We start from the raw sequence: 14694 nt of genomic DNA, 5'->3' as shown, positions 1-14694 counted from the left end.
GGTGGGACTTGCAGAGTGTTTGGCCTCAGATAAGATGTCTGTGTCTGCAGGGCCAAGGCGCTTGCATTTCCTGTGTTAGGGGCCAGGGAAACCACACTGCCTCTGCTTTGCCTTTCTGACAATACTGACCAGAAACTACAAGGTTTTACTTCCATCTAGTTCAAATAACAAAGACAGTTCATTAACCATGGGCAAAAATTACATTGTTTTCTGATATTGTATGTAGGGTTTACAGTAGATAAGTTCTGTCCACATTTTCAGAAATTAACTATGCAAAAAGCACTGCAGCAAGTTTTGAAACAGAGCAACTAGTTTCGTTTCAAGCAGAAAATGCAAGCTGGAATCCAACCAGATGGGTGTTGAGGAAGTGAAAATGAAATTGAGCTGTCCGTTGCAGAGGCGTAGACCAATGAGAAGACTTCCGTGCTCTCCAGAACCCTGTGCAACGCCATCTAGGCTCAGGGGACGTGAGACAAACAAATCGGGAGGGGATTTCCACGCTAAGCACTTCCTTTACTTGTTTTGCTTTCGATCTGGACACTGAAATAGGCTAAATTAACTTTTCGTTTGATATACAGAAACTCAAACTACACGAGAATATTGTGCAACTGACAAGAGAACTGTCGATTAATCAAGCTGAATAGAACACTTTATCGCAGGTAACGTTTCCGCATGTTATTATCGCTGAAGTTATGTATCTATAGAATCACGAAGCGACATTGTAAACCCTAATCGAAAGTAATAGAATGTTGATCCGTTGGCCAACCGACTTGGAATGAAGTTTATTTTCACTTTTGGGTTGATATGTCTGGCAGCTTTCTTGTGAACTTGAATTAGCACAGCTGTCAGTTTTGACGACAACGTGACTTGACAAGACTGAGCGAAATGTTTCTTTGTGGCGCATTGCGCACCAAAATGTCTACAGGCAATTGTTGCGGTATAACCATTTACAGGTAGAGATGTCTGTTATTGTGTATGTTATCAGGCTAAGATGGGCAGTATAATGGAATTGGAACACGCTTGGTAAATTGCATGAATACTAGGCTACAACTGCAGGGTTTACTAAATGATAACTACGTTATTGTACTGCCTCATTTTTAAAGTAAACTAGAATATGTATGTGTAATATATATATATATATATATATATATTAAAGTAACATTCTAATATCCTGTTACTGAATATTGGTTTAGGAGTTAGTTGCCTTTTGTTGAAGTGAACTTTGATCACGACTTGATTACTCTACGTCTACCTGTAGCCAATAATTCTTAACTCTACGATACCGGATGAAGTTTGGTGGCGATGAGATGAGTTTTGACGGAGTGCAGCCTACCTCCGACTACATCGAGTACATAGAGATCTGTAGATGGTGGTTTGTCCTGTGTAACTGGGTTATTTACTTTTGGTGCTGCAATCAGTCGTTTTTTATTAAAAATAGCATTTTACGCAACCTCCGCCAAGAGAGCCATTGTTTGTTAAAGTATAAGGAGCAGCCCTGCACCACGCAATTTGACAGTCACATAGAATTACGTTTTTATCAAAACCTTCGGATTGCAGCAACTGAATGAAAAGAACAGTTACACATGACAAACACGTACAAGGTACGCATGAAATAATGGACATTTTTACTAGTATCGACTGATACTGACTCGATGTAATCGGAAGTAGGCTACACTGCCAAAACTCAGCGCCTCGCTGCTCAACTCCATCGGGTAAACGTGGATTTGAGAATTCTTGGCTACGGTTGCATGCAGTAATAACTAAGCAACTTGCATGGTCATCACCAGCTTATGTGCACCTTTTAACCATTAACACCATATTACACATCAACAAAGTAAAGCTTGACGTGTGCTAAAACACAACTGCGTCTATTCGCGTTTTGTTGTAACCCCTCTGTAAAATATTTGTTGTGGCGCTGGGTTTCTGCTCTGTAGTAAGAGAATGATCTCAGATGTTGCTGATGGGCTCAGGGAATGATGTCATCCCCCTAATGGGCCTCTTTGCCACTGAGGTTTTCTGACCTGTTGCAGTCTACAGGAAGCTAAGGAAATGGGTAATTCATTACATTTACTGTTTATCTCCTCCTTGCTCTCTGTCTGCAGGCGACCATGCCCGTGGAAAGGATGCGAATGCGGCCATGGCTGGTGGAACAGATAAACTCTTCCCTAATCCCTGGCCTGATATGGATAAATAGAGTGAGTGAAATATATCTTTATTGAGACATTCCGTTTTCTTCAGTATGGAAAATCAACACATTCTAAGATGATTCTGTACCAGGTTTTCAGTCTTTGCTGAAGCAATTTGCTACCAAACCCAACAACGTAACCCCTCCGTCACACAAACAGGTTTACACTCCTATCTAAACAGTCAACCATATTCTGTCTAAGTTGTGTGTTTATAAGTTGTGTGTGTGTGTGTTTTGTTTGCTTGTTATATTTTCGAAATCCTCACTGGCAAGTACTGTATGTAGAAACAGGAAACGCATGTATGTGCTGCTGATTTGTTAGCCAAGTCATAAAGTATGTCTGAATCATTGTTGTGATGAACCTGCAGGAGAAGAGGATCTTCCAGATTCCATGGATGCATGCTGCAAGGCATGGCTGGGATTTGGAGAAAGACGCTCCTTTATTTATGAACTGGGCCATTCATACAGGTACGGTAATGAACATTTGAAATGATAAGAAATGGCCAACAATACACAGTTCTACATGACCAATGCTACTGTTGTGTTATGACTTAAGTTTATGCAGCAGTATGGCCTTCCCATAACAAGTGATTTTGTCTTATCAGGAAAATACCAACTAGGGATCGACAAACCAGACCCGAAAACATGGAAGGCCAATTTCCGCTGTGCTATGAACTCTCTGCCTGATATTGAGGAGGTGAAAGACAAGAGCATCAAGAAGGGGACCAACGCTTTCAGAGTATACAAGATGCTGTCTGCTTCAGAGCGCCAGACCAAGAAAGGCAAGTGGTTCTCTGAGTCTCTGGCTGCAGGTAGACAGGCAGCCTAATTCTGATATTTTTTTTCACTAATCAGTATTTTGACCAATCAGATCAGTTCTGAAAAAGATCTGATGTGATTGGTCAAAAGACCAATTAGTCATAAAAAGACAGAATTGGACTGCCTGTGTAAACGCAGTCTCTGGCTCAGCGAGAACAGTGGTTGAATTCAAATCACATTTTATTTGTTACGTGCTTAGTCTACACCTGTGGTTTACTAACAGTGAACTGCTTGGTAAACAACAGGTGTATACTAACAGTGAACTGCTTGGTAAACAACAGGTGTAGGCTAACAGTGAAATGCTTTCTGACGGGTCCTTTTAAGATCAATAGAAATAGTGACGCAAGGAATAAATACAGTGAATAACAATAACAGGTAAAACTAACATGGCTATATACAAGGAGTACCAGGTAGTAACATGGCTATATACAAGGACTACCAGGTACTAACATGGCTATATACAGGGGGTACCAGGTAGTAACATGGCTATATACAGGGGGTACCAGGTAGTAACATGGCTATATACAGGGGGTACCAGGTAGTAACATGGCTATATACAGGGGGTACCAGGTAGTAACATGGCTATATACAGGGGGTACCAGGTAGTCACATGGCTATATACAGGGGGTACCAGGTAGTCACATGGCTATATACAGGGGGTACCAGGTAGTCACATTATAAATGGCAAACTGTAGGATGTATCCGCTTTCAGTGTCACACTTATGACTTTATTAAGGCATTATAATGTGGTCAGTTTTGCATTCAACTTCAATTCATGTGTAATATGTGCTCTGAGTATTAATTTGGTATATGATCTAATAACCTGTAGAAAACTGATACACATTTGACACACTGAAATAGATTGTGTGTAACAATGGACTGTCTATTAACAATGGACTGTGTGTGTTTTCTAGGAAAGAAGAGGACTGAGAAAGGAGGAAAGAACAAGGTAATAACCATCATCAAAATGTTATGTTGACACAAGACCTCTGTGCATAAGTCTATAATCAATTTCACATTCAAACTATTATTTTAAATGAATAATTTGCATGTAAAATGGTATGAGCATGGATAACAGACCTTCAATGAGGATGGAGAGAGATGCCCACAACCCTCTATCTCTGTCACCCCAGCAGCAGGTGGAGCCTGGGTTCCCAGCCATGGAGAGCATGAATGGGTCTGTTGGAGACCATCATGGGCCGGTAGTGAAGGTGGAGGTGAAGGAGGAGGTGAAAGACGAGTACTTTACAGACTGCACAGGTAATACCTGGCATTAGTGTGTTTTTTTGTGTCCCCAATTGCACACTAATCCCTATATAGTTCACTTCTTTTGATCACTTTCCATAGGGCTCTGGTCAAAATTTTATGCACTTTACAGGGAACACGGTGTCATTTGTGACCACCTTGTGTCTACTACATACCTCAATCAATGTAATTGATGTTGATTTTAAAAGTGTGTGGTAAACATGCAAGACTGCATAGCTGTAGTAGTTAATTATGCTCTTACTAATGTCTTATATGCAAATGTTTTATTTTTGGTTGTGTATTTTTATTTATTAAGGAGCCCCATTAGTTCCTGCGAAGGCAGCAGCGACTCTTCCTGGGGTTTATTATTGATCCCCATTAGTTCTGGCAAAGCAGCAGCTACCCTTCCTGGGGTTTATTAAGGAGCCCCATTAGTTCCTGCGAAGGCAGCAGCTACTCTTCCTGGGGTTTATTAAGGAGCCCCATTAGTTCCTGCGAAGGCAGCAGCTACTCTTCCTGGGGTTTATTATTGATCCCCATTAGTTCTGGCAAAGCAGCAGCTACCCTTCCTGGGGTTTATTAAGGAGCCCCATTAGTTCCTGCGAAGGCAGCAGCTACTCTTCCTGGGGTTTATTATTTATCCCCATTAGTTCTGCCAAAGCAGCATGTACTCTTCCTGGGGCTTACTAAGGATCGCCGTTAGTTCTGCCAAGGCAGCAGCTACTCTTCCTGGGGTTTATTATGGATCCCCATTAGTTCTGCCAAGGCAGCAGCTACTCGTCCTGGGGTTTATTATGGATCCCCATTAGTTCTGCCAAAGCAGCAGGTGCTCTTCCTGGGGTTTACTAAGGATCTAAGGAGATATATATATATATATATATAATTTATTTATTTATTTGTAATAATGACAATTACAACAATACTGAATGAACACTTTTATTTTTAACTTAATATAATACATAAATAAAATCAGTTTAGTCTCAAATAAATAATGAAACATGTTCATTTTGGTTTAAATAATGCAATACAAGTGTTGGAGAAGAAAGTAAAAGAGCTTTTTTTACATGGCACATATTGCAAATGTTTAAGTTCCTTACTCAGAACATATGAAAGCTGGTGGTTCCTTTTAACATGAGTCTTCAATATTCCCAGTTAAGAATTTTTAAGTTGTATTTATTATAGGAATATTTCTCTCTACCTTTTGTGTTTCATATACCTTTGACTATTGGATGTTCTTATAGGCACTATGGTATTGCCAGCCTAATCTCGGGAGTTGATAGGCTTGAAGTCCTACACAGCGCAATGCTTGAAGCACAGCGAAGAGCTGCTGGCAAATGCAGGAAATTGCCGTTTGAATGAATTCTTACGAGCCTGCTGCTGCCTACCACCGCTCAGTCAGACTGCTCTATCAAATATCAAATCATAGACATAATTATAACATAATAATGCACAGAAATACGAGCCTTAGGTCATTAATATGGTCAAATCCGGAAACTATCATTTTGAAAACTAAACGTTTATTCTTTCAGTGAAATATGGAACCGTTCCGTATTTTATCTAACAGGTGGCATACCTAAGTCAAAATATTGATATTACATTGCACAACTTTCAATGTAATGTCATAATTATGTACAATTCTGGCAAATTAATTACGGTCTTTGTTAGGATGAATTGGTCTTCACACAGTTCGCAACAAGCCAGGCAGCCCAAACTGCTGCATATACCCTGACTCTGCTTGCGCAGAACACGAGAAGTGACACAATTTCCTAGTTAAAATAAATTCATGTTAGCAGGCAATATTAACTAAATATGCAGGTTTAAAAATATATACTTGTGTATTGATTTTAAGAAAGGCATTGATGTTTCTGGTTAGGTACATTTGTGAAACGGCAGTGCTTTTTTCGCGAATGCTCTTGTTAAATCACCCGTTTGGTGAAGTAGGCTGTGATTCGATGATAAATTAACAGGCACCGCATCGATTATATGCAACGCAGGACAAGCTAGATATACTAGGAATATCATCAACCATGTGTAGTTAACTAGTGATTATGTTAAGATACGTTTAATGCTAGCTAGCACCTTACCTTGGCTCCTTGCTGCACTCGCATAACAGGTAGTCAGCCTGCCACGCAGTCTCCTCGTGGACTGCAATGTAATCGGCCATGATCGGAGGCCAAAAATGCCGATTACCGATTTTTATGAAAACTTGAAATCGGCCCTAATTAATCGGCCATTCAGATTAATCGGTCGACCTCTATTATGGATCCACATTAGTTCCTACCAAGGCAGCAACTACTCTTCCTGGGGTTTATTATGGATCCCCGTTAGTTCTGCCGAGACAGCAGCTACTCTTCCTGGGGTCCAAACACATTAAGACACTTACATTACATTTAAAACAAAATATAAAACAGTACATCATATAACATTATTACACCACAACATATCTACAATACAAAATGATATAATACCACCATACAACAATATTACAATGTACGTGTGTGTAGAGTGCTTGTGTGTCTTTCCTCTTGATTACCGTTTAATAACCAGGGATCATCCTCTCTTCCTCAGAATATCTTCATCTGAGCAGTCACAGTCCTGGGTACGACCAGCTGATCGTCGACGACCTGCCTTGTGTCTGCCAGACCATCGAGGTGACCACGGAGAATGAGGAGCAGTCAGTCAGCTCCAGCCACCCGTACCCACTCCAGATCTCCCCTGTGTCCTCGTATGGAGGTCAGTCCACCCCCCCCCCCCCCCCCCCCCCCCCCCCCCCCCCCCCCCCCCCCACCACCCCCTAAATGCTCCCATCCCAACCAATGCCTTAACACAACAGACATGGGTGATTGCCCTTGAATTTGGGATCCCAATTGGCATGTAGAATTGTTTAACTCCTCCACCCACGGTGAGGACACTGGCAGCTACAATCTTTCCTGCAGAAGACCTGCAAGTCACATCAGTACCCATCATAGGTTTTAATAGAGTAGTAGAATCCTTGTCAGCCACATCAAAATTAAGCTGGAGTTGAATGAGATCTACAATCAAATAAGACTGATAGGTGAATCATTTATTTGGTGATTGGAGGTATTAATTACTAGATTTTCAACACCCTTCTATGCTTGTGGCTTCAAAGGGACAGTATCGGCTCCATTTCAAAATACCAGGTAAAATGGGAACCTTTGAACCTTTATTTGAGCCAGGTAGTGTAGTACTGTGTTGTATTGCTTAATGTATATTAGGGTTTATGGCTTTGCTGTTGCAAGCTCAAGGCCAGTGTGTGTCATCATAAAGATGGCTACATCTCCACTGTCATTCAACCTGCTCCTGTTATTACTGTAGAGTAAGTTAATGTGTTGTAAAGTGACATACTGTACACAGTGCAACTACTAGTCCTGCATGTTTAGTATTTGGTGAAGCATTAAACGATCAATGATTGTTTAGAGGCTGTTTAGAGGCTGCCTAGAGTGTATCACTGATGGTAGCAGATAATCCTCACGTCATCATCCCTCTCTAACCTGTTAGTCTGGAAATCCCTGACTGTGTTTCATGGTTCTTCTTCCTGGTCTGCTTAACAGAGAGTGACCCAGACAGTGTGCACAGTGAAGAGGACTCCAAGGAGGTAAGGCCTGAGCTCTGTCTACACGTATTATACCCATCTGTGTACAAACTAAAGGACTCTGAACAATAGAATACATATCTGTATCAGAAGCAAAGCACATAATTTAGAACTGGTTATCCTGGTAACCATGGTTAGTTTAGTAATCACTCAAGACAGGCAGATTTTTTTGTAAGATTGGAAAGGTACATAGAAGCCTTTTGATTTTAAGCCTGTGCGTTAGAGCTGGCTGATATTGATTAAAATCCATTTGATAAATTTAGTGTACTATCTCGATAAAGATAAATTGAACGCTAAGTTCATAACATGAATGCACCAGTTACTCTTTTATATTACCCTTAAAACTACTGCTGCTACTTTGAATGTTGTAGCTATCAATTGTCCCATCAACGATCAGCAATATTAGCAATCTTATTTTGTGCCAAATTTAACATTTCTCTAGTAGGGCCCTATAGGTTATTTATCTAATTGAAAGATATCAGCAAAATTTCCACGATAAGTGGTCGATAATTTTCAGCAACTTTTAAGGAGCGCTTGTAACACAGGGCGATAGCTTTGTTTTATGGTGCCACTGTAGATGGCCTGTTTATGGTGCCATTGTAGCTGGCCTGTTCGCTAAGGCAAGGTAAGGGCATTTCGCTAGCAACATTCGCTTATTCCAATAGGGCTGAGCGGCATGGCTGGGCCTGCCTGGGAACACAGACACATACAGCTGAAACATCTGATAAACAAGCCTGAACTTGAAGCCCACCATTTTGAGTTTATTACATTAGCCAGTTCTACTGCTTAACAGCTGAGTACAGTAACTGTAGCATGGTAATACTGTCACTCTACCTCCACCTCCAGGTCTACCACTACCACTACCTGTACCTCCACCTGTACCACTACCACTAACTCTACCACTACCTGTACCACTACCACTACCTCTACCACTACCTCTAGCTTATATTGTCAGTTCCTGTTCTAGAGTGCTCTGATGTAAAGAAAGACAAAGCAACAGAAGGTAGCTCTCTGGTGAATACTGGATTCACTTGTTTCCCATGGCTAATGATTCACCCTAATTTAATATCTTGAATTGTCCTCAAATCAAGCCCAATTACAAATCAAACGCGTACAGTGTGTTTGATTTGTGATTGGTAAGTATTTGTGATTGGAAAGTATTCATACCCCTTGACCTGTTCCACATTTTGTTGTTAGCCTGAATAAAAAATGTATTAAATAATATTTTTTTCCATCACCCATCGACACACAGTACTCCATAATGTCAAAGTGAAAAGATGTTTTATGTTTTTTTGGCTAAATTAAATACAGAAATATCTCTTATTCATACCCCTGAGTCAATACTTTGGCAGCGATTACAGCTGTGAGTCTTTCTGGGTAAGTTTCTAAAAGCTTTCCACACCTGGATTGTGCAACATTTGCCAAGTTTCTTTCTTTAAAAAAAATCTTAAAGTTCTGTCAAATTGGTTGTTGTTAGTTGCTAGACAACCATTTTCAGGGCTTGCCATAGATTTTCAAGCAGATTTAAGTCAAAACTGTGTCTCGGCCATTCCTTGGTAAGCAACTCCATTGTAGGTTTGGCCTTTTGTTTTAGGTTATTGTCCTGCTGGTGTCTGGTGGAAAGCAGACTACCAGGTTTTCCACTAGGATTTTGCCTGTGCTTAGCTCCATTCCGTTTATTTTTTTATCCTGAAACTCTCCAGTCCTTAACAATTACAAGCATACTCATAATGCAGCAACAACAATGCTTGAAAATATGGAGTGGTTTTTGCAGTATTACTTTAGTGCGCTGTTGCAAACAGGATGCACATTTTTAAATATTTTATTCTGTACAGGCTTCCTCCTTTTCACTCTGTCAATTAGGTTAGTATTGTGGCGTAACTACAATAATGTTGATCCATCCTCAGTTTTTCTCCTATCATAGCCATTAAACTCTAACTGTTTTAAAGTCACTATTGGCCTCATGGTGAAATCCCTGAGTGGTTTCCTTCCTCTCCGGCAACTGAGTTAGGAAGAACATCTATCTTTGTAGCGACTGGGTGTATTTATACACCATCCAAAGTGTCATTAATAACTTCACCATGCTCAAAAGGATATTCAATGTCTACCAATAGGTGCCCTTTGCAAGGCATTGGAAAACATCCCTAGTTTGTGGATGAATCTGTTTGAAATTCACTGCTCGACTAGGGGACCTTACAGATAAGTGGATGTGTGGGGTACAGAGATGAGGTAGTCATTAAAAAAGCGTGTTAATCTCTATTATTGCGCACTGAGTGAGTCCATGCAACTTATTATGTGACTTGTTAAGCAAATCTTTACTCCTGAACTTATTTAGGCTTTCCATAAAGGGGTTGAAAACTTGTTGACTCAAGACATTTCAGCTTTTAATTGTTAATTCATTTGTTAAACTTTTTTAAAAAATCATCATTCCGCTTTGATATTATGGGGTATTGTGTGTAGGCCAATGACACAACAAAATCTAAATTGAATCCATTTTAAATTTGGGCTGAAAAAGTCAAGGTGTGTGAATAATTTCTGAAGGCGCTGTACATACCGTTACAAAACAAGGACAATAGCAAATCAAGCACATGCATATTGTTACAGAATGCATTATTTATTTCTTAAATGTTGCCTTTGTATTGTTTGAATACATATTGACATGTCCACTGGAGGAACAGAGAACTAGTATAACACCAGGCTGTTTTCTGTGCCCAATGAAGCCCTTGGTGGAGAGTGGGGAGATGAGGTCCCTTTTAGTATGAGGTTCCTTAGTATAGATGAATCATGCAGAGCTCAACAGCAGGAGGACAAGCATTTTTAGAAAGTATTAAGAACAAGTTTGACAGTGCTCATAAACATGACAATATATGTGAATGTCTGTGTTTCAGCCATGTTTTGCTAGACTTGCTATGTCAATAAAATTCCCACTTCTAATGCTTTAAATGATTTATGAAGATTCCGCAAACAGAAATATGCTAGTAGCCAACTCTATATTCATGTATATCCTGAAATGAGTGTTTGAATGGTTATGACATTGGCTGAGTTAAACCCACCTTCTGTGTGACTTGCAGGATCTTCGTGGTGGGCTGTGGGAATCAAGTTTCACTTCCTCTGTGCTGAGAGTGCCCTCGTGCTCATTACCCAGCATGGCCACCTTTGTCACTGGTGGAAAGGTAACCAACTTCAAAGTGACCAGCACCAGGGACCCCATGCCCCTTATTAGCTACAGCAACAGCCCCTGGACCAGGGACATGCCAGCAGCCCAGCACCCTCCCTCAGAGCAGGCTTCCTCCAGCCAGGCCTCTGCTGCAGAGACCAGAGCCAGCGTTATCATGAAGACATCAGACATCTCCTCTGTGAAGACCTGCTGAAGCCCTGGCAGTGCAGTGCAGTGACTCAAGATCAGATACAGGCCAACGCAGGCTTGGCGTTGAAAAGCATTGATCACTGCTGGGCTTGTTGTTCGACCAGAGTGCCTACTCATAGTAATGACTATGTCTATGGGACATACAGTATAGGGGCTCTGTGAGCTGTAGAATATGAATCGATGCCCAAACTGAACCTGCCAAGATCTCAGGGCCTTTTAAATGGGATGGGAGTGAGGGGATGAATCTACAAACTGTTGGGCATCTCTCCCACTCCCCACCCACTGTTATTAATGTATATACTGATATGTCTGCGTAATGGCATACCGCTTCTGCACCTTATGGAAAACACTGATGGGGATGTGAGTGGCCACCCTGGCTGTGTGTTTACACTGACAGCAAGGCTGAAGCCTGGGAAAGGCCTTAAGAGGCCTTGCTGATCTAACTTTCCAACCTTGTCTTTGACCTTCAAGGTGATGCCATCCATTGGTTAGGAGGATGAAGTGAGTAAATGCACCTGGTCATTTATCTTGATGCCTTTTAAGCGAGCTTATATATATATTTTTATATAAAGGGACATTTTAATCTAAGGTGGACAATTTATTTGATTTGTATATTTTTTACTCAATGAAAGATTTCTGATTCTTTGTTCGATTTGTTTTTTTTATTGTTATTTACATGACACATTATGAAGAAAAAAATACATTTTTATCAACAAGTCTGCATTTGTGACATCTCATGTGTGAAATTTTATAGGCTTGTTGCTTATGTGTGCCTATATGTAACGGTGTTTTAAATTAGTTGCTAAATCCATTTACACACGTTTGAGTGTGTCACACATTCATGGCCAACTCTTAATCCTGTGGATCAACATGCAAATCTTAATAAAAATATTGTTTTGTAATCTTGTGGTACTACAGTGTAGTAGACATTTTTTTTTCTAGTGACACAGATTACCAGAGGTCAGCAATGTCTGTTTTCTGACCATGTGTGAAACGTTTATGTAGTTATTTGGTCCAGCTGTTGGATTCAAGAAATTTGTTTCACTGTTCTTTTCCTGCTGTCCTTTCTCAACTCTGGAAGATTTTTACAAAGAAAATGGTGCCAACAGTGAGTGTTTTGCCTCTGTGTTGAATCATAGTATTACTTGTTTCATCAAATCAAATTTTATTTGTCACATACACAAGGTTAGCAGATGTAAATGCTTGTGCTTCTAGTGCCGACAATGCAGTAATAACAGAAATGAATGCAGTGATACTCCAGCTAAAGCATAATGCCTCTGAAAAGTCTACAAATACTAGTGATTGTGAACTGAAAATAGAGGGGGGTTTTGTCTTTTTTTTTTTGGACCTGGTTTCCTCTTAACAATCCTTTCACATTCTATTGTGTGTGTGTGGGGGGGGGGGGGGGGGGGGCTGCTTTGGCTCATGCTCTGGCTGCCTTTTAGTTTCGGTTGCTGTTCTTAGCCTCTTAACTTCCTGTTTGCGCCCTGAACACACAGCCAATTGGTGCCCTGGTTGCTGTGACAACCACACACCAGATAGGCCATTAATCAATCCCAGAGTAAACAGTCTCAACCACTCCACAGGATAGTCCAGACAGAGCATATAACAGCACGCAAATGCCAAGCATTATGAAATGGCAATCAGACATCTGCAGATCTTAAAATGCATTGTCCAGCCCAAGGACTTTTGTTTGAATGAAAAGAGGTATATGAAATACAACTATTATTACATTTTCATTTAGTTTCATTATTGTCCTTGGTTTGGTTGAATAGTCTCTGGGCAAATGAAAATGGTCAAGTTCATGACAATACTGTAGTTACAGTGCCTTCAGAACGTATTCATACCCCTTGACATACCACATTTTGTTATGTACAGCCTGAATTCAAAATGTATAAAATATATTAATTTTCTCAGCCATCTACACACAATACTGACAAAGTGAATTTTTTTTTTTTACAAATGTTTACAAATTTATTGAAAATGAAATACAGCAATATATTACATTTGCATATGTATCCACAACCCTTTGCTATGACACTACCAACTGAGCTGAGGTGCATCCAATTTATTTTGATCATCATCCTTGAGATATCACTACAACTTGATTGGAGTCCACCTGTGACCAAATCAATTGTTTGGACATGATTTAGAAAGAACACCTGTCTATATAAGGTCCCAAAGTTGACAGTGTATGTCAGAGCAAAAACTATACCATGAAGTCCAGTGAACTGTCCACAGATCGCCGAGATTGAAATGTGTTGAGGCGTATATCTGGGGTTAGGGTATAAAACAATTTCTAGAATGTTGAAAGTTTCCAAGTGCACAGTGTCCTCCATCAAGTGGAAAAAAATATGGAACTACCCAGAGCTGGCCGTTGAACCAAACTGAGCAAACGGGCAATAACCACTCGGAGAGAGCTATAGAGTTCCTTGGCTGAGATGGGAGAATCTGGCAGAGGGATAACTGTCTCTACAGCACTTCACCTATCTGGGGCTTTATGGGAGAGGGGCCAGACAGAAGCCAGTCCTGAGAAAGTCCTGGAGTTTGCAAAAAGGCACATGAAAATTTTAGACCATAAGGCAAAAGATTCTGGTCTGATGAGACAAAAATGTAACTCGGGCTTGAATCCGAAGTGCTTTGTCTGGATGAAAACCAGGCACAGCTCATTACCCATCTAACACCATCCCTACCGTGAAGCATGGTAGTGACAGCTTCATGCTATGGGGATGCTTTTCAGTGTCAGGGACTGGGAGACTGGTAAGGATAAATGGAACAATGAATGGAGGAAAATCTTTGATGAGAACCTGCTTGACTGCAAATGACCTTAGACTAGGGTGAAGATTTATGACCCCAAGCATACAGCCAAAGCAATGTTGGAGTGGCTTCAGAACAAGAATGTTAAAGTCCTTGAGTGGTCCAGACTTGAATCCCAGTGAAAATCTGTGGAAAGGCTTGAAGATTGCTGCTCACTGCTGTCTCACTTAACAGAGCTTGAGAAAATCTGCAGGGAAGAATAGGAGAAAATCCACAAATCCAGATGTGCAAAGCTGATACAGACATACCCAAGACAACTCAAAGCTGTAATCGCCGCCAAAGGTGCTTCTACAAAGTATTGACTGGGGTGTGAATACTTATGCAAATTAGATTTCTGTATTTTATTATCAATAAATCAGCAAACATTTCTACAAACATGTTTTCACTTTGTCAGTATTGTGTGTAGATGGGTGAGGGGTAAAACGTATCTTCAATCCATTTACAATTCAGCCTGTAAAAAATGTGGAATAAGTCAACGGTTATGAATACTTTCTGAAGGCACTGTATCTCTGGTGAATCATGCAAAGTCTGAATACATTGCACCATCTAGTGGCTGTAGTAATAACTTAAATATAAATCAAAGTATTCAATAGTTTAGTGTGTGAGCTCACAAAGCAATTAAGTGGGTAGGAATGTAGTAGTTTTGTG

General features: G+C 40.5%; 1 protein-coding gene across 3 annotated transcripts; it reads left to right on the top strand.

The window, feature by feature from the left end:
- Positions 1 to 474: 474 nt before the first annotated feature.
- On the top strand, positions 475 to 12141 carry irf2 (interferon regulatory factor 2). Of its 3 annotated transcripts, none has more exons than XM_036969529.1 (9): positions 475 to 659; positions 2103 to 2195; positions 2554 to 2653; positions 2791 to 2967; positions 3919 to 3953; positions 4141 to 4264; positions 6818 to 6982; positions 7822 to 7865; positions 10934 to 12131. In XM_036969529.1, the coding sequence occupies exons 2-9, from the start codon at positions 2109 to 2111 to the stop codon at positions 11231 to 11233; spliced, it is 1032 nt and encodes a 343-aa protein (XP_036825424.1). In that variant the 5' UTR covers positions 475 to 659; positions 2103 to 2108; the 3' UTR covers positions 11234 to 12131.
- Positions 12142 to 14694: the final 2553 nt, after the last annotated feature.

Source organism: Oncorhynchus mykiss, chromosome 31 (assembly GCF_013265735.2).
Source record: "Oncorhynchus mykiss isolate Arlee chromosome 31, USDA_OmykA_1.1, whole genome shotgun sequence".
In the NCBI taxonomy this organism is placed as follows: Eukaryota; Metazoa; Chordata; class Actinopteri; order Salmoniformes; family Salmonidae; genus Oncorhynchus; species Oncorhynchus mykiss.
Note: the sequence above shows the minus strand (reverse complement) of the source record. Positions and strands in the feature narration are given on the sequence as shown.

Excerpts from the sequence above, each read along its gene's own strand:
- irf2 (XM_036969528.1), top strand. The coding sequence starts at position 2,109 with ATGCCCGTGGAAAGGATGCGAATGCGGCCATGGCTGGTGGAACAGATA. Across the intron at positions 2,654-2,790 it reads GAACTGGGCCATTCATACAG|GAAAATACCAACTAGGGATC; the intron begins GTACGGTAATGA and ends TTGTCTTATCAG. Across the intron at positions 2,968-3,918 it reads AGAGCGCCAGACCAAGAAAG|GAAAGAAGAGGACTGAGAAA; the intron begins GCAAGTGGTTCT and ends TGTGTTTTCTAG.